The following is a 20929-nucleotide window of genomic DNA, read 5'->3' as shown; positions in this document are numbered from 1 at the left end:
CAGGGCAAAATTACAAGCAGAGGTTGGATCCAAGTGCATGGCTGACTGAAATAGTGGGTAGACAATATTTCCTTTCTGACCCATAGAATGGCTCATGTAATATAGACCGAAATTGGAAAAATAAATATGTTCAATCAAACAAGCTACAGTATTTTTGAGGAAAATGCTATCACTGTTGAAACAACTTCTGAAGTTCAAACAAAATTTTAAGATAATGTGACTAATGCAGATGTTTTATGAGACAAAAAGCTGGAAGAATAAATATAATAGATGTCTCAAAAATAACTCTAAGAATAATCCACAATCACCAGTTACAATAAAACTACCGCAGAGTTCACCATTCATATGTAGTTATTTAGCATAGATGACAGAAAACTCAGTAGCATAAACCTAGCTTTAATCACTTGGGTATTTCCCTTAGGTTGTCACAATAGCGCATAAAAATAAAAACATCAAATTAAATTACTCATAATTTAGGACAGTGAAACCATTTAGAGTAACATTTAACTAAAATATCTCAATTTAAATTTATAATTCCAATAATCCTTCATCTTTGATTATATTAGAGATTATAAGACTCATATACATTAGGTTTTGGGGGGGGTTATTCATTTTAGAGAGGAGAGAGAGAGAGAGAGAAAGGGGGGAGGAGCAGGAAGCATCAACGCCATATATGCCTTGACCAGGCAAGCCCAAGATTTTGAACCGGTGACCTCAGTATAACAGGTCAACGCTTTATCCACTGTGCCACCATAGGTCGGGCTTCATATACATTAGTTTATTTCTTTAAAAAAACCTTGTAATTCAAAGAGCAATGAATATTACTGCAGTTTTATACATAAGGAATCTGAAGCACAGATGGGTAAGTAAATGTCTACCGGTTAAACAGTTAATTAACTAATGATAATTGGACTAAAATATGTTTCTAGTGGTTATTAGGTACTTTATATATTATTGGTTTAATTGGCTTTTAATTTTAATATATTATTTATATCTTTTAATAGGGTAGTATATATGCATTCTATTATGATGCCCAATTCACAGGAAATCTCTAAAATGGGGTGTATACATCCTAGAAGGTGAGCAAAATGATACACTAAAGTGGGAATATTAAACATTTTAAAATATTTCTTTTTTATATGTGTTTTATACTAATCAAGATCAGCACATAGATAAACTGATTCCAGAGTTCTGTATACTCTTAAATATGACCCTCTTCCAGCTCCTTGCATTTGGATTTTCACATCAGTGGCATTGCTCTGTTCTCCCTTCTCTCTCAGTTCATGCAGAGACAGTAACTATAAGTAGTAAGTAAGCATTGAAAGAAATTTTATTTAGTTTCTATTGTTAACTTGGCTATTATTCCCTGGAACATTAATATTTTCTATTAAGCTTTTACCCAAAATTTAATTTTCTCCTTTTTAAAAAACCAAATGGCTAATTTTGATAAAGTTAGAAGGCAATAGCAGGAAAAAGATCAGGTAACAATACTAAGAAAAGTGAACTGCAATATATCATACACACACTACACACACGCGCGCGTGTGTGCGCACTTATGGGATATTATTCAGCCATTTAAAAAAAAAAAGGAAATCCTGCCATTTGTGATGACAGTATAGATGGGCCTTGAGAATATTATGCTATATAAAATAAGACCAAAAAAGACAAATACTGCAGGATTTCTCTTAGATGTGGAACCTTTAAAAAAAAGAAGTCAAACATAAAAGAGATCTAATTGTGATTACCTGGAGTGAGAGAATCAGATGAAGGTGGTCAAAAGGTAAAACTTTCAGTTATAAATAAGTACTGGAGAGGCCCTGGCTGGTTGGCTCAGTGGTAGAGCGTCGGTCTGGCGTGCAGGAGTCCCAGGTTCGATTCCTGGCCAGGGCACACAGGAGAGGCGCCCATCTGCTTCTCCACCTCTCTCCCTCTCCTTCCTTTCTGTCTCTCTCTTTCCCTCCCGCAGCCAAAGCTCCACTGGAGCAAAGTTGGTCCGAGCACTGAGGATGGCTCCATGGCCTCTGCCCCAGGCACTAGAATGGCTCTGGTTGCAACAGAGCGATGCCCCAGATGGGCAGAGCATTGCCCCCTGGTGGGCATGCTGGGTGGATCCCAGTCGGGCGCATACGGGAGTCTGTCTGACTGCCTCCCTGTTTCTGGTTTCAGAAAAATACAAAAAATAATAATAATAAGTACTGGAGATACAATGATGACTATAATTAATACTGTTGTGTGGTATATTTGAAAGTTGCTAAGAGAATAAATCCTAAAAGTTCTCATCACAGGCCCTGGCCGGTTGGCTCAGCGGTAGAGCGTCGGCCTAGCGTGCGGAGGACCCAGGTTCAATTCCTGGCCAGGGCACACAGGAGAAGCGCCTATCTGTTTATCCACCCCTCCGCCACGCCTTCCTCTCTGTCTCTCTCTTCCCCTCCCGCAGCCAAGGCTCCATTGGAGCAAAAGATGGCCCGGGCGCTGGGGATGGCTCTGTGGCCTCTGCCCCAGGCGCTAGAGTGGCTCTGGTCGCAACATGGTGACGCCCAGGATGGGCAGATCATCGCCCCCTGGTGGGCAGAGCATCGTCCCATGATGGGCGTGCCGGGTGGATCCCGGTCCGGCGCATGCGAGAGTCTGTCTGACTGTCTCTCCCTGTTTCCAGCTTCAGAAAAAAAATGAAAAAAATAAATAAATAAGTTCTCATCACAAGAAAAACATTTTTTTTTTCTTTTTTTATTTCTTGGATCTATATGAGATGATGCTTATTAACTAAACTTGCAGGAATCACTTCACTATAAATCATTATGCTGTACATCTTAAATCTATGCAGAGCTTTATGTCAATTCCATTTCAATAAAAGGGGAAAAAAAGTGAACTGGAGTCTTCTTCCTAATTAAATGACATACTCACCCAGGCACCAATTGTGCAAATTAAAGTTCAAAATAGTTGTTTTAATAAAATAGCTTTCAGGGACATCAATAAGGTACTGGAACAGGAAGCCCCAGTTGTGTTGTCTTAGGTACCAACTTAACAAAACACAAATCAATTGTCTTAGTAAAAATCTCCATAAACAATACGAGGTTCCTGCATGGAGACAAGCCCAGAGCCAAAACACCACATCAAAGCCCCTAAGAAAATTCCTGGTATAGTACATGCCTAAACCCCCCCTCCCCAGCACAGCACAATACAATTGGGAGGAAATACCCTACACCTGGTTTCTTGAGGAAGTAAAGAAAAAAGTGAAACATACGTCCACCATTCTTGCTTTTCAAGAACATGTCTAAATGACTGGTTTCTGTCTCTGCTGAATCAAACACTGACAGGAGTGGGCACAGGGAGTGTGTGGCTGAGAACAAAGGCAAGCAGCTCAGTTTTGTCCAGCACCCGAGAAACTACAGAACTGCCGATATGCACCCAGGGAAGCTCCTGAGCAAAAACACATAAACTTTTTCCAAGTAGGAGATTACATACATAATAAAAGAAAAAGCAAAGTTAGAAAAGGATAGAGGGGTCTCCAAAATCTCTAGTTGGGCTAATTAGTGAAGCTTCCTGTATAAGAAGCCAGTCCACAAACAGTAGACAGGTGGCTGTTTTTTCAAATGTCCAAATTGCACCAAAAAATCAGCAAATAAAAGAGAAATATGACCCAATCAAAGGAACAAATTAATCTTAAGAAACCAAATATAAAGAAATGGATATCTGTGAATACCTGACAAGTTCAAATAATTATAAAAATGGACAATGAGCTAAAAGAGAACATAGACAACTAAATGACATCAAGAACACTATGCACAAACAAAAAGATAATATCAAAAAAGATGCAGAAAATGTGAAGAAGAGGGAGAAGACATTCTGGAGCTGAAGTATACAAAAACTGAATTGAGAAATTCACTAATTAGAAATTTTTTCATTTATTTGCAAACTTGACCAGCAGAAGAATCCATGAACTTAAAGGTAGACAGCTGATTTGAAATTATCAAATTGGGACAAAAAACATAATGCCATTTTTAAAAAGAAAAAAATTACCTTACATACAACACGGATGAATTTCAGTCATTATGCTTAAGTGAAATAAGCCAATTACAAAAGGAATACTATTATATGGTTCTACCCAAATGACTCTAAAATAGTCAAAAATCAAAGAAACAGAGTAGAAAGTTGATTGGCAAGTGCTGGGGAAATGGAGTAGAGGGAATTAGTGTTTAATGACTATAGAGTTTCAGCTTTGTAGTTCCACATGTAAGGAGCTTAAAAGATACCACTCCATCCTAACTAGTAAGAAGACTGAAAAATCAACAACTCTTCTGAGATTTGTAAAAGAAGTAAGGACACAGGGCAAGACTGGAGGCAAAGATATGTGAACACAGAGAGTCACAACTTACAGTGGTAGAAACTTATGAGCAGAAACTGCCACAGGAACCATTGCCAAGGTAGGAAAAATCTTAACTGTAATTACAATTGTTGGAGACTCGTTGCAGACAAGTCTGAGTGTTAAAAACTCCAGGGCGACCCAGTCATAGGAACCCCCATACTTTTGTGAGTTTTGCTTCCAGGATCTCAACTAGATTCTTTTTCTTTTAAGTGAGAGGAGGTGAGATACAGAGACAGACTCCCACATGCGCCCTGACTCCCAGCAACCTCCAATCAACCAAGTTATCCTCAGTGTCGGAGGCCAACACTCAGATTAATCAAACTACCCTCAGTGCCCGGGGCCAATGTTCAAACCAATCAAGCCACTGGCTGCAAGAGGAGAAGAGGGAGAGAAGGGGGAGATAGAGGGTAAGAGAAGCAGATGGTCACATCTCACGTGTGCCCTGATTGGGGATCGAACCCTGGACCAATGCTCTAGCCACTGAGTCAACCAGCCAGGGCCTCAGCTAGATTCTGACAGGAAATTTCCAAGTAAAATTTCTTCCAGTTTCTGGCAGGAAGAGGTGGAAACAAATAAATCTGAAATAAACCAGAATATTCTGTTCTTTAAAAAGCCTGTCTTCGATAGAAATAACTTAGCCAGATCCTAACCTGCTGGGGTATTACTGGAGCCTGAAAAACCAGGGGAAGGAAAAATACCCAACCCCAGCCAGCTCTACCCTTTGAATTGGGAGAAGGAGAATAACCACATGAGAAAAAGGAAATACCCAATGTGAGCTCACTCAAGCCATACTATGCCACCTAAGAAGGGCGGTAAATAGAGAAACCCCTGTGAAGTTCACAATCCAGAGGCATAGGCTTATTAAAAGACTGAAGCCCAATCATAGGACTATAACCCCCCCAAGCTGTTCTTCACCACAAAAGCCTATTGAACAGTTTCTTTTAGTTGGTATGTTATGTCCAATGATCAACAAAATATTACAATGCATACTAAAATATGAAAAACACAATTTGATGAGATAGAGTAAGCATCATAATTAGACATGGCACAGCTGTTGGAATTATCCGAACAGAAACTTCAAACAAATGATTAATATGCTAAATGTTCTATTATGTTACATAGACAACATGAAGGAACAAGTGGGCAATGAAAGCAGAAATGGAAAGCCAAATGAAGAATCTAAAAGAAATAATAGATATTAGCCCTGGCTGGTTGGCTCAGTGGTAGAGCGTCGGCCTGGCGTGCAGGAGTCCCGGGTTTGATTCCCGGCCAAGGCACACAGGAGAAGTGCCCATCTGCTTCTCCACCCCTCCCCCTCTCCTTCCTCTCTGTCTCCCTCTTCCCCTCCCGCAGCCAAGGCTCCATTGGAGCAAAGATGGCCCGGGCACTGAGGATGGCTCTGTGGCCTCTGCCTCAGGCACTAGAATGGCTCTGGATGTGACAGAGCGATGCCCCAGAGGGGCAGAGCATCGCCCCCTGGTGGGCATGCCGGGTGGATCCCGGTCAGGCGCATGCAAGAGTCTGTCTGACTGCCTCCCCGTTTCCAGCTTCGTAAAAAAGAAAAAAAAAGAAAGAAAAAAAAAGAAATAATAGATATTAAAAACATTGCAACAAACAAAGAATGCCTTTAACAGACTTATTAGTACACACTACACTGCTGAGGAAAAAATCCCTGAGTTTGAAAATACAGCAATTAAACTCTCCAAAACTGAAAAGCAAAGAGAATACAGACTAAAAAACAAGGATTGTGAGACTACAAAAAGTATACAGTATATCTAATGGGTATACCACTAGAGAAAAAGAGAGAAAGAAACAAAAATATTTGAAACAATAATGACTAAACGTTTCCCCAAATTAATATCTGACACCAGAGTAGACCCTGGAAGCTCAGAGAATATTAAGCAGGATAATTGCCAAAGAAGGGAGATGGTGGAAACTACCCTAGACATATCATTCTCAAACTACAGAAACTTAAAGATTGAAAAGAAATCCTGAAGGAATAAAGAGTAAAATAAACAGCTTACTAAGAAAGAGAAAGAAAGAAAGAAAGAAAGAAAGAAAGAAAGAAAGAAAGAAAGAAAGAAAGAAAGAGAAAGAGAGAGAGAGAAAAAGAGAGAGAGAGAGAGAGAGAGAGAGAGAAAGAAAGTAATATCTGATTTCTCAGAAACCATGTAAGCAAGAGAGTAGACTGAAATATCTAAAGTGATAAGAGAAAAGAAACCACCAACCTAGAATTCTAAAGCCTGTAAAATTATCCATCCAAGGTAAAGGAGATCTCCAAACTACTTTCCACAGTGGCTGTACCTATTTGCATTCCTGTAAAAGTGCATGAGGGTTCCCTCTTCTCCATCCTCACCAAACTTGTATTTGTCGATTTATTATTGATATAGCCATTCTGACAGGTGTGAGGTAATATCTCATTGTGGTTTTAACTTGCATTTCTCTGATGTCTTTTCATATGGTTATTGGCAATCTGTATGCCTTTGTTGGAGAAGTGTCTATTCAGGTCCTTTGCCCATTTTTCATTTGTACTGTCTCCTTTTTTGTTGTGAGTTCCTTAAGTTCTTTATAAATTTTGGATATTAATCCCTTTTTAGATGTATCAACAAATATGATATGCCATTAAGTGAGTTGTCTTTTCATTTTGTTGATGGTATTCTTTCTGTGCAAAATGTTTTAGTTTAATATAGTCTCATTTGTTTATTTTCTCTTTAGTTTCCCATGCCCGAGGAAACATATCAGAAAAACTATCTGTGCCAGACCAGGCGGTGGTACAGTGGATAGAGCATCAGACTGGGACGCAGAGGACCCAGGTTCGAAACCCTGAGGTCACTGGCTTCAGTGCGGGCTTATCTGGCTTGAGTGTGGGCTCTCCAGCTTGAGCCCAAAGGCTTGAGCAAGGAGTCACTCACTCTGCTTTAGCCCCCGGGTCAAGGCACATATGAGAAAGCATTCAATGAACAACTAAAGAGCCACAATGAAGAACTGATGCTTCTCATCTCTCTCCCTTACTGTCTGTCTGTCTCTATCTGTCCCTCTCTCTGACTCTCTCTCTGTCTCTGTCAAATACATAAATAAGTAAATAAATAAGTAAGTAAATAAATAAATAAAAATTTAAAAAAAAACTATTTGTATCACTTCAAAAATATTCAACTTCAAAAATTTAACAGTTTATTACACCGTATCTAAAAACACAAAGGAATCAGCAGTCTCTGCAAGTCTTTGCCAACCTATGGTCCCTAAAAAGTTTTATCCAAGTTTTAATGTACATAAGCATAATCTTGCTAATCTTCACATAACATTTCTTTAGAAAACTAAGGTATTACATTTTTAGTAGAAAATATTGTAGACTGGAGAAAAATCTATTTTTATCAATTGCCCATTTAATAATTCTCATTTATGTTTTTCTTATTTTCTTCTAAAACAGAGGCCAGCAGACACAACACCAAATAGCTCCTATGAACAGTCACCCTGATTCCTTGCGGCAGTAAGCAATTATTTTTGATAGTGATCGTCTAACTTTGAGCAAAACTTGTTTTTCAGTCTAATTTACACAAGGATTGAACATACCTCTACTTTTGGGCAAATGCTTAGAAAGTCAGTGAGTGACCAGATCTGTTTTCATTTCATGATCAAATATATAAATTTTCAAAAATAAGGCAGAGCCTGGTGGAAAAAATATACATTGACTTACATTTCTTAGTCCTGGAGTAAATTCATTGAACATTCCATTTTCTCATGACCTTCTAAGAATTATTATTATTTTTTTGATTAACAGGCATTTCATCTGACCTTCCTACAGGGTTAACTGTTGACAAGAACACATTTCTGAATCCCAGTATACACACACACACACACACACACACACACATGCAGACACCAATTCCTTAATCATTCATTCATTTATTCAACATATGTATTTATCAAGTAACCTGGCCTTCAGTATTTAGGCAAACAAGTTTTATCTGTGCTAGCTGGCATTGGATTTTTCCTACCTGGAAGAGTGGGTTGTCCTTTGTTTAAAACAGGAAATTCTCGACAGATTTCCCCATCTTCTTTATCTCGTGCCAACCATCGTTGCACAGGTATATAAAACTTTTTTCCAGAATTCATGTTCCACAATTGTATCTACAATAGCAACAATATTACTTGTTAAAAAATACCTTTTTATTTTAAAGTGATTTTATAAAAGGCCCAGAACTTTGCATACATTCATATCAGGTGTGATCATGGTGTACTGACACTTTCAGAGAGGCTCCCGGAGAACCACACAGAATTACAACTGGTTTGCAAGGCTGCTCCTACTGCCACCAATATTTGATTTTATTATTTTATTATTATTATTAACTGTAATGGGGTGACACTGATAAATCAGGGTACATATGTTCAAAGAAAACATCTCCAGGTTATTTTGACATTTGATTATGTTGAATACCCATCATTCAAAGTCAAATAGTCTTCTGTCACCTTCTCTCTGGTTTTCTTTGTCCCCCCTCCCCTCCCTCCCTTTCCTCCTCCCACCCCGATTTTATTATTTTAAGTGAAGTTGAAGAAAGGTAATTTGAAAAATACAAAATAAACCAACATTTAAAACTTTTTATTTTATAATCTTCCTTAACTAAACTTGAAAGAATCAAGATATTAAGGTCATAAGAGAAGTATAAATTTTTTTATGTGCTGTGAAAATATTGTATCATTATTGCTATAATGGACAAGTCTTTAATTCAAATCCCTTCAAGTGAGAGGCACAAGTTGGCTTACTTAAAATTTAAAATTTTAAATTTCTAAACTGTATTGTAAGAATTAAACAGAAAACTCCCAACCAATTATCTAGCATCTTAATTTGTTCAGATGAATAAATTATATAGACTTTATATAGTTAGGAAAAAACTTTGAATCAAGAATATCTCTGTTCTTCATTGGTACTCAAAGACAGGTGAGTAAAATTCAGGCAAACAAGTCACCATGCAATGAAAAGAACTTGCCATAGAAAGACAATAGGAATTTTTAGCTTAATTTTTTTGTCTTTCCTCTGTAATATTATATAAACTTTTCAGGTAACAACCCTTATATTAGCATTCAGCTTCACAATGAATACAATATTGCTTATTGTTTATCAATCAAATGAAATGGCAGGAGGAATAATGATAATTTTCTAAGTTAGTTTAGTTAACTAAGAAAAATTAAAAGATATTATATATCATCACTTATTAATTTTAATGTCATACTTTAAAAGTTCTATATAATATAAAAGAGAGAATTATTTTCTATTGAAGCCTGGCAGTAATTTTGAATTTTGAAATAAAACCTTTACCTTCTACACTTTCATAAAGTGAGTTTTATTTTTTCATTCTCCCTCAGGATCTTTCCTGACTTAATGCAAAGAATATGGCACTGATAACAACTATGTATTTCTGCTAATGAAATAAAATACATGTTCATCTTACATAAATTTTTCATTTGCTTTCTCACATTATAAAAAACTATTGAACAAGTTTTCCAAGAATATCAGGAATTTGACTAGATGTTCTTTGCATTTTAAGACCTTGTTAAAGATCACTTGTTTTTGAAATGACAAAAGATAAAAATACATTTTATATAAAAATGAATGACAAGCTGTATAATTTCCAGTTCTAAAGATCTATATTTATTAGCAATCATGCTAATAAGGAAAATTTTAAATTCTAAACAATGCAGAAAATGTAAACCTTTTTTTTTTTACTCCTAAAAGTATTCAGGTGGCATTATCTTGGTTAGCACAGAGCTGGAATTCAAGGTGTAGTAGATTATAATTTCAGCAACACTAATATTCTGTTTTTACAACTCTTCTGAAGCAGATAACATCACATAGTCACCATTTTATTAGTAATGCAATTATGTCAAGAAGCAATGAAAGTTAACCCAGAGTCTCAAGCATTTTCTTTTCTTTACAAAGAATTAAAAGGATTGTTTGGTTGAGGTGCTTCCTTTAATTAATTAGGGATTAAATTATTAATAAAGGCATATGACATTAACTGCCTTAAGTATTACGCTTACTAAAAAGGTCCAGGTCTGACTCCACCAATTCACAATATGCATAAAGTGCTCCCTTGAAGTTTGATTTCTGAATAGAATTTGCATAGTATTTGAAAAGGATAGAAGTGTTGATATCTTTACCTGTTTACAGTGCCAGGAAGGGGAGACTCCAGAGTTGGTATGACCAATCCGAACCTTAAATAGTGTCCCAATGTCTCCAACCGTGATCTACAAAGTAACCAAGAGAACATCTTTCAATGCAACTTCACAAAATCCATTTAAAAACAACTGATCTTAGGACATTATGTATTGATAAAGGGGTTAATCCATCAAGAAAGTATAAGAATTATAAACATGTATGTACCTAATTACAGAGCATCAAAATATATGAACCAAAACTGACAGAAGTAAATGGAGACATAGTAGTAGTTGGAGAGTTCAGTAACCCACTTTGAATAATGGATAAAACAACTAGACAGAAAGTCAATAAGGAAAAAGAGGATTTGAACATCAACCAAGTCTAACCCACGTGTATAAAACATTGCACCTAATAACGGCAGAATATAGTTTCCTCAAGTGCACATGTAACATTCTCTGGGACAGATTATATGTTATGTAACAAAAACAAGTTTTGAAAATTAAAAAAGACTGAAATCATAAAGTCTATCTTATCTAACTACAATAGAATGAGACTTAAAATTCAAAATTATAAAGATAAATAAATACAAAAAGAAAAACTGGAAAATCCACATAATGCATAAATTAAACAGCATACTCTTAAGCAACCTCCGACTCAAAAAAAAATTGCAAAAAAAATTTTAATACCTTGATGATTTCTTTTAAAATAACATACAAAAACATAGGGAATTCAGTAAAAGCAGAACTCAGAGGGAAATTTTAGATACAATTCCATAAAATTTGAATGTACTTTTTGAACCCTGAGAACAAAGACACTTACTAAGAAGGGCTACTGGTGGCTAACTGGGCTCAAATTTTAAAAAACAGAGCCTAGCAGCCACTTCTATACAGAGTCCTCTCATGCAAACTGCACTTCAAGGAGACATCTGCACTGAACTGCCTGCTTCTGCACTGCCTGTCTGCACTGTGTTTCTGCCATCTGAGCCAGCCCTTATAAAGGAGTTCCTGGAATCTTATTTTAACCAATAGAACTGTGGCTTTCCCCATCCCATCAGAGTTGTGCAGCTCCAACCACCTAAAGCTGGTTTTATTTTGACCAATCATAACTGTCCTTGGACCAATCAAACTGCAAGGATTTGGAGTTCTCACTTGCATGAGGACAGACCAGAAACAAGGGGTGGGGACTTCTGTTCATATAAGCCAGCTCCCCTCTTGCTCTGGAAGTACACTTTTCCTTTCTACCAAAAACTGACACAGTCTCTCTGACTGAGCTGAAACACAGAAGCTGCCTCACCAGAGCAGAGTTGGCAGACCAGTGCAGACTAGAGCAGGCTGGCAGAAAACAGCAGACCAAAGCACAGCAGAGCTGTGCCATATGGCCATCCTGAGCCATATCACAACTGAGCTGTTCTAGAGTGATGCTGTTTGCACAGCTATGCTATATCACAACTGAGCTGTTTTGCACTGAATAAAGTTTCCTCCTTCACAATACCCCAAACTGATGATTCCCGTTGACATTGATTAGGCATCGAACAACCACTGGTAGACAACTTAAAGGAGATAATCATTTCAAATGTGTGCCCATCAACTAGAATGGCAAGCCTGCTGTGATAGATGTATTTCCAGATTGATCTACTATATACAGAGACTCTAAGTAAAAAGAAAGAGCAAGAAGAGGGGAAGGGAGAGAGGAGAAGAGGGGAGGAGAAAAGAGCAAATAAAATCTTGAATAAATAACCTAGCTTTACAACTTATGGAATTATAAAAAGAAGATCAAACTAAATGCAAGTCTAGCCAAAGAAAGGAAATAATAAAGACTAGGATAGAGACAAGGCCCTGGCTGGTTGGCTCAGTGGTAGAGCATTGGCTCAGCATGTGGAAGTCCTGGGTATAATTCCCGGTCAGGGCACACAGAAGAAGCAGCCATCTGCTTCTCCACCCTTCTCCTCCTCTCTCTCTCTCTCTCTCTCTTCCCCTCCTGCAGCCATAGCTCAAATGGTTCAAGCCAGGGCACTGAGGGTGGCTCCATGGCCTTGCCCTCAGGCACTAAAATAGCTCAGTTGATGAGTAATGAATCTGCAGCCCAGCTGGGCAGAACATCACCTGGTAGGGGCTTGCTGGGTTTATCCCAACCTAGGCACATGTGAGAGTCTGTCTGTCTCTGCCTCCCTGCCTCTGACTTAAAAAAAAATATGGAGACAAAATAGAAAATTAAAAAACAGTAGAAACAATGAAACCAATAATAGGTTCTTTGATGAGAACAAGAAAATAGACATTAGCTAGCCTAAGGAAAAAAGAAAAAAACCTCAAATTACCAAAATGAGAAATAAAAATAGGGACATTATTACTAATATTTTAAACTGGACCATAAAACAGAACAGGTAGAGAATACTTCTTAACTCATTCCACAATGTCAGCATTACCCTGATGACAAGGAAAGAAAAATACAGACAATACCCCTTATAGTTATAGAGGCAAAAGTCTTCAAAGAAACACTAGTAAACTAAATCCAGAAGTATATTAACAGGATTATACACCATACCTATTCTCTTATCCCAGGAGTAGAGAGTAGTTCAACATACAAATACCAATGGGGCAATACACCACATAAATACAATGAAGAGGAAAATGAAAACACTGCCATTTCAATTGATGGGGGGGGAAAGAAGGAAAGAAAGAAAGAAGAGAGGGAGGAAGGGAGGGAGGAGCAAGGGAAGGGAAGAAGGAAAGAAAGAAAGGAAAGGAAAGGAAAGGAAAGGAAAGGAAAGGAAAGGAAAGGAAAGGAAAGGAAAGGAAAGGAAAGGAAAGGAAAGGAAAGGAAAGGAAAGGAGGGAGGAGGGGGAGGGGAAGAGGGAGGGGGAAGGAGGAGGGGGAGGTAGAGGGGGAGGGAGAGGGGGAGGGGGAGGGGGAAGGGGAGGGGGAGGGGGAGGGAGGAAAGCTTTTGATAAATATCAAATACATTTTCATGATAAAGATACTTATGGAATAGAAGGATACTTTCTGAACACATAAAGAATATTTACGAAATACCCACAGGTAATATCATATTCAAAGGCAGAAGACTAAAACTTTCCTCCTAAATCAGGAACAAGACAAGGAAATAAGTATTTATGTATGTCTTCTACTCAACATTGTACTCAAAGCTCTAGGTAGAGCAATTAGCCAAGAAGAGAAACTTAAAAACATATAACTTGGAAAGAAAGAATTAAAACTATTTCTATTTATAAATAATATGTTCTGATATATAGAAAATCCTAAAGATTCTCCAAAAACAAAAACAAAAAACTATTTGTGCTACAAATGGTCTCAGTAAAGGTACTGGACACTAGATCAGCACATAAAAATTTGTTTTATTTTTATATATTAATAATAAGCAATATAAAAAAGAAATTAAGACAATTCTATTTATAATAGCATCAAAAAGAACAAAATTCTTAAGAATAAACTTAGCCAAGGAGTTTTAACACTTATATAAGAAAAACTTCAAAACATTGCTGAAAGAAATTAAAGAGCACCTAAATAAATCTAAAGACATCAGGGTCATGGATTGGTAGACAATACTGATAAGAAGATTTCAATACTACCCAATGTAATATACAGAGTAAGTGTAATTCTATCAAAACCCCATTGGCCTGTTTTACAGAAATGGAAAAGCTGATCCTAAAATTCATAGGGATTTCCAAGGGGCCACAAATACCAAAGCAATATTAAAAAATAAAAACAAGGTTGGAGGACTCACAGTTTCTCATTTTAAAACTTACTACAAAGCTTAAAAAATGAAAACTGTGTGATATAGGTATAAAGATAGACATATATATCAATGAAACAACATTGAGTGTCCAGAAATAAACCCTATATACCTACAGTCAGTTGATTTTTTGAAAAGGGTATGAGACTATTTAATGGAAAAAGAACAGTCTCTTCAACAAACACTGAAAGGAGAAGTAGGTATACACATCCAAAAACAAGAGAGCTAGACCTTTACCATCCACAACATCAAAATTTAATTCTAAATGGATAAAAGAACTAATATTGAAGAAAACATAAATTCTCATGAACTTTATGTGGTAACAGTTTCTTAGATATGACACTAAAAACATTAGCAAACAAAAAAAATAGCTAAATTGGACTTCATCAAAATTTAAAATTCTTGTGCATCAAAGGATATTATCAAAAAAGTAAAGAGGCAATCCACAACATTATTAAAATATTTGCAAATCATATATCTGATAAGGATCTAGTATTCAGAATATATAAGAAACTCTTACAACTCAGCAACAAAAAGAAAAACATTCCAATTAAAAAAATAAAAAACCTCACAGGCCATGGATTTAAATAGAGAGTTCTCCAAAGATATACAAATGGCCACCAAGCACATAAAAAGATACTCAGTACCATTAATCATTAGGGAAATGTAAATCAAAATAACAATGAGACTGTACTTCAGCGGCACAAGATTTGGCTAGAATTTTTTCTAAATTGACAATAACAAATGTTGGTGAGGATGTGAAAAAACTGGAATGCTCAAACACTCCTGGTGGAAATGTAAAATGGCACAACCACTGTGAAAAACAGTCAGTTCCTCAAAGACTCAAATGTATTATATACAAAGAAACTCTACTCCTAGGTATAAAATCAAAAGAAATGAAAACAGATGTTCAAAAACAAATACTTATACATGAAAATTTATAGCAGCACAATTCACAAGAGCTGAAGGATATAAATAACCCAAATGTCCATTAACAGATGAATGGATAAAAAAATGTGGTATTTCCCAACAACGAAATACTATTCAACCTTCAAAAGGAATGAACTAATGATTTATGCTATAACATGGATTAACCTTAAAAACATTATGCTGAATGAAAGAAGCCAGACACAAAAGGTTATATATAATATAATATTATTTTTAAGGAATATCCAGAATTGGCAAATCCTTAAAGACCGAAAGCAAAGTAGAGATTGATAGGGATTGGGGGAAAGAGAGTGGGAAGTGACTGCATAATTGGGTTTCTTTTGGGGTGAGTAACATGCTCTGGAAATATATAGATAGTGGTGATGGCTAAACAGTACTGTGAATGTACTACATGCCATTGAATTGTACACTTTAATATAGATAAAATAGTAAATTTTGTCTTGTGGATTTCAACACAATAATAAGGAAAAGAGCTATACAAAGAAACTGTAAGGAAAAAAAGAAAGGAGAGGGGAAACAGAAGTTTATCTGAGAATTCTTACAAGAAAACTAGTCATCAGAACAAATGAAAACTACAAACAAAATCAGCATCAAATTACTAAACTTCATGCAGTCATCATCTTTTCAAACTAGATAGAAATGTAGTGATTCCAGGGCTCAAACAAGAGTAAGAAAGACAACAGAAAGAACTATAATGTAGATAGCAGGGCTCAGAAAAAAAAAGAGGCATCAAACTATGAAAATGATTTCTCATGGAGAAGAAAATAAGAGCGAGAGGTTAAAGGTGCTCCTTTCTTACTACAGAATTAATAATTTAATTTAAAAGTAAATTTGAAACAATAAAATAGCAAAATAACAAAAACAGCTCAAAGAGTCTTTTGGTATAGTCATTTCTAAAATTGTTTCTTACATATGCAAAATAATGACAGTCTTCATTTCTTACTTTTGCATGTAGTAACCATCAACATAGAATTCCTATATATATTGACTCATATAGAAAGTATGGAAAAGATAGTTCAAATTCAACTACTAGTTTGGTGCCTGACCAGGTGGTGGCATAGTGGACAGAGCGTTGACCTGGGATACTGAGGTTCAAAATGCCGAGGTTGTGAGCTTGAGTGCCAAGTAGCCAGCTTGAGCATGAGATCAGAGATATGACCCTATGTTCGCTGGCTTGAGCCCAAAGGTCACTGGCTTCAGCCCAAGGTCGCTGGCTTGAGCAAGGAGTCACTGGCTCAGCTGGAGCCTCTCCCTGGTCAAGGCACTTATGAGAAGCAATCAAAGAACAACTAAATTGCCACAACTAGGAGGTGATGTTTCTTGTCTCTCCCTTCCTGTCTGTCTCTCTTTCTCACTCTCTTGCTTTAATGAATTAAATAACTATTAGCTTGGTTCCAAATGGTTCAGCCTTTCCTGTGACACATGTGGGCTGAGCACACAGGTTACTGTAGTAAGCTGAACACCAGGGAGTAGGCATCCTATAAGAATTTAAGAAACAGAAGGATACCATTTTCTGATTGTGATTTCACTCTGTCTTTGCCAAGTTCCAAAAAAAAATCCCTCTATGAATCCCAGTCATTTATTCAGTAGAAATTATTAAGTATATATAAAACACAGGTAATTGACTCATTGAAAGTCTTGCCTTTTATGCTTATCTTTCTGACTTTCATTAATAACCTGATTTGGTCTTCCCTGATACTTTTTTGCTACCTGTTTTTGTGGCTACCTGTTTCTCCCTAGCTCTTGATCTATATGTGCTTAGCTACAACCTAACAACTTGATGACAACTTCTTTGCCCTCCTTTATTTTACAATTTTAATTTTCCCTTTTTGATGTTGACTTTGAACCTTATTTGTTAGAACCTCAGCCAGAAAGGCATAAGTCCTTGTTCTTGACAGCTCCAAGTATAAAAAAAAATACATGTTGGCTATCTAGCATTTTTCTCTAGTTACAGTCTCTTATTGTATTGCAGTTTTGTGTTTAATCTGCTTGAGTATAAAGGAGCAAAACTGAAATAAACTTTATTATTCTTTTTTTAGAGAAAGGAACATCAATCTGTTCCTGTATGTGCCCTGACCAGGGATTGAACTGGCAACCTCTGCACTTCAGGATAATGCTCTAACCAACTGAGCTATCCAGCCAGGACTGCCATGAATTATATTAAATTGATTGCCTACAAGACACATGTCATTATAACAGAAAGTGCCAAATTCAATAGATTGCATTCATTCCACAAAGTATTAACTGCATCACTTATATTATCAGGTTTTACTTGATTTTCTACTTACAGTAAATATATCTTCATGGCCATTCTCAAATCGAGCTCCATCTGTTCCATAAAGATATATGGGGGCTGAACTTCTACGTTGTCCATATAGTATAATATAAATCTGTGAGCTGGTCCCTGCATTTGGCAAGTCACTGGTGATGATGGAAACTTTCCAGTTACCACCTATGGAAGTACAAATAACACACAGCATTGCAGCAACTTAGAAAAATAGAAGACTCAGAACAACAGGTTGTCATAAAGCTAGAAAAGTTCAGTACAGACATAATTTACTTTTCTCCATATTCTCTGGAAAAGTCTGTAATACAGATTTAGCCCCTTTTTAAAATACTGCATAAAATCACTATGTTCTACAATATAACTGTGAGAATATGTCCTGGAACATCTTTAATCATAAGGTTTGAAAGATAGCATTATCCTGTCATTGTTAATTGGCCATCCTGGACTTCAAGAAAGTCACTAATAGAACTTTTCTTAAGTCCCTAGAATACTGACAAAATATCACCATTATTCTTAAGTCTGACATAATTGTGCATTCAGAATTATACTTCACAAGATCCTGTGACTTTAGATATTTATTTTTATATTAAAATAAAATATCTAATAATTTATATAAGCATAAAAATTGGAATCATATATCTTAGAAGAGATTTGAGAAGTCATCTGATAAAATTTATTAATTTATTGTTTTTAGTATCCTTAATGGATGAAGTAACTGAGTTCAAAAAAAGGTAAATTTTGTATCATCCAGATACAAATTAAAACAGTGCTAAAAAATATGTGATTCATGGTAAATATAATTGAGATTAACTAAACATTATATAGCACATTGATAGTGGTATGATATTACTTCAAGGATTTCAAGTTAATTTTATCAGGTTTATTTAAACATCAGTATTTGATCCATAAGAAAATAGTATCAATGAGAAATTATGGAACATACACAAATTATTCAAGTAAGAATATGAGGCAATAAAATTCAGAACTACAGACTTACATAACATTCTATTCTTTTTTTTTTTTTTTTTTTTTTCTTTTCATTTTTTTCTGAAGCTGGAAACAGGGAGAGACAGACAGACTCCCGCATGCGCCCGACCGGGATCCACCAGGCACGCCCACCAGGGGCGATGCTCTGCCCACCAGGGGGCGATGCTCTGCCCATCCTGGGCGTCGCCATGTTGCGACCAGAGCCACTCTAGCGCCTGAGGCAGAGGCCACAGAGCCATGCCCAGCGCCCGGGCCATCTTTGCTCCAATGGAGCCTTGGCTGCAGGAGGGGAAGAGAGAGACAGAGAGGAAAGCGCGGCGGAGGGGTGGAGAAGCAAATGGGTGCTTCTCCTGTGTGCCCTGGCCAGGAATCGAACCCAGGTCCTCCTCACGCTAGGCTGACGCTCTACTGCTGAGCCAACCGGCCAGGGCACATTCTATTCTTTAGACTGTAATTTCCTCTCTCCCCTGTTTGAACCAAAGTGTATTTGCCATCTTGGTCACTCAAATAGTAAATAAATTCTAGAATTAAATTTTACTTATATGGTACAATAAATACATGTTAAATTATTGTATGATTTCTTTTTTTAAGTGAGAGGCTGGGAGGCAGAGACACAGACTCCCGCGTGCAAACTGACCAGGATCCTCTGGCAAGCCTCCACTGGGTGATATTAAGCCCATCCAGGCTGCTGCTCCATTGCCCAGCAACTGACCCATTTTAGCATCTGAGGCAAGGCCATAGTGCCATCCTCAGCACCAGGGGCCAACTTACTCAAATGAGCCATTGCTGAGGGAGGAGGGTAGGGGAGAAGCAGATGGGCACTTCTCCTGTGTGCCCTGACCAGGAATTGAACCCAGGACTTGAACCCGGGACTTCCACATGCCGGGTTGATGGTCTACCACTGGACCAACCAGACAAGCCCTATGATTTTCAAATATACATTTATTTTGAGATTTTATTTATTCATTTTAGAAAAGGGATGGAGAGAGAGAGAGAGAGAGAGGGAGAGAGAGGGAGAGGGAGAGAGAGAAGGGGGGAGAAGCAGGAAACATCGACTCTCATATGTGCCTTCACCAGGCAAGCTCAGGGGTTCAAACCGGCGACTTCAACATTCCAGGTTGAAACTTTATCGACTGCACCACTAGAAGTCAGACCAAATATATTTAAAACAGAAAATTTTACTTTATTTTCACAGCACATAGTAAAAAACTACATTACATAACAAATCATCTTGGTAAACAATCAGTTAATAAATAAAAACATCCCTTTAACAAATTGAAGGAGGATGAAAAGCTATCTTTTTTTTTTAATATAACTTTTTTTAAGGACTTTATTAATTTTCAGAGGGGGAGGGAAGAGGAATAGAGAGTGAGAGAGAGAAGGGGGAGGAGCAGGAAGCATCAACTCCCATATGTGCCTTGACCAGGCAAGCCCAGGGTTTCGAACCAGCGACCTCAGTGTTCCAGGTCGATGCTTTATCCACTGCGCCATCACAGGTCAGGCTGAAAAGCTATCTTTAACCATAGCAGAAGCAGTTAAATTGCAATTACAAACTGGGAAAATTCCAGCTATTTTTTGTAGAATTACTAATATGTTAGTGTTTCTTTGAATAAAATGAAATAAAGCTCTTTAGATTCTGGCTTTCTTAGAAAGGTATCAGGAAAGAATCAATACTTGCTAGATGTACAAGTACTAAATCAATAGGAAAAGAAATTGCATGTTTCAACACGTAAGATGGGAAAAGATAAAAAGTACAGAAATAGAAAGAAAAATTAAAATATAATATGATATTTGTTTACCATAGGATTTTACACCTTTCTAAATCATTAAAACCTTACCCTTGGAAGTGCATATTGTAAAAACTGGAATAATATCTAAAGATAAAAAAATACTCGTATTTTAGTTTATAATTCACATTCAATCAATTGATATCCAGTAAGTCATTTGAGTCATTAGGAGTCCAGTGACATGGGGAGGAGTAGATGAAACTCATAAAATGATGTCTTTGTCTTCCTTTAACTTATAATCTAATGAGGAAGTAAGGCCAACATACTAAAAAGGTATTAAAAAAATCACAACATTCTTAATTTAAAATTTTGTTAAAGTGAGGCCAGATAACAGAAAAACTAACATTAAAATAAGTAAGAAAAAAATAATTAAATAAAAGAACTGGCAAAAAAAAAGTCAGTCAAATTTAAAAGAATAAGGTAAAACCTTGTGCCACATCTTTGAAAAGTAGAAGCCAAGAGAAAAGTGAGGCAGAAGATTTCAGTAATTCATAGAGTATCTAACCCAGATTCCTCAGCGACATAATGGGAGAAAGAAGATGAGTAGATAAAAACCTTCTTAATATTTATTCCAGACAAAAAGAAAATATAAAAACTACAGAACAATAACCCTCAAAAATGTCAATAAAAATATCCTCAACAAAATATTAGGG

General features: G+C 36.7%; 1 protein-coding gene across 1 annotated transcript in view; it reads right to left on the bottom strand.

Moving 5' to 3' along the window:
* The window catches only part of RP1 (RP1 axonemal microtubule associated), a 413345-nt gene that overhangs the window by 357947 nt on the left and 34469 nt on the right, over window positions 1-20929 (bottom strand). The window contains exons 4-6 of the mRNA XM_066266133.1: window positions 17504-17667; window positions 10523-10609; window positions 8362-8494 (exon numbers count right to left, since the gene is read on the bottom strand). Coding sequence (XP_066122230.1) covers window positions 8362-8494; window positions 10523-10609; window positions 17504-17667 — 384 coding nt within the window. The remainder of the gene's footprint in view (window positions 1-8361; window positions 8495-10522; window positions 10610-17503; window positions 17668-20929) is intronic.

Source organism: Saccopteryx bilineata, chromosome 3 (genome assembly GCF_036850765.1).
Source record: "Saccopteryx bilineata isolate mSacBil1 chromosome 3, mSacBil1_pri_phased_curated, whole genome shotgun sequence".
Lineage (NCBI taxonomy): Eukaryota > Metazoa > Chordata > Mammalia > Chiroptera > Emballonuridae > Saccopteryx > Saccopteryx bilineata.
This window is presented reverse-complemented; position numbering and strand designations above follow the sequence as displayed.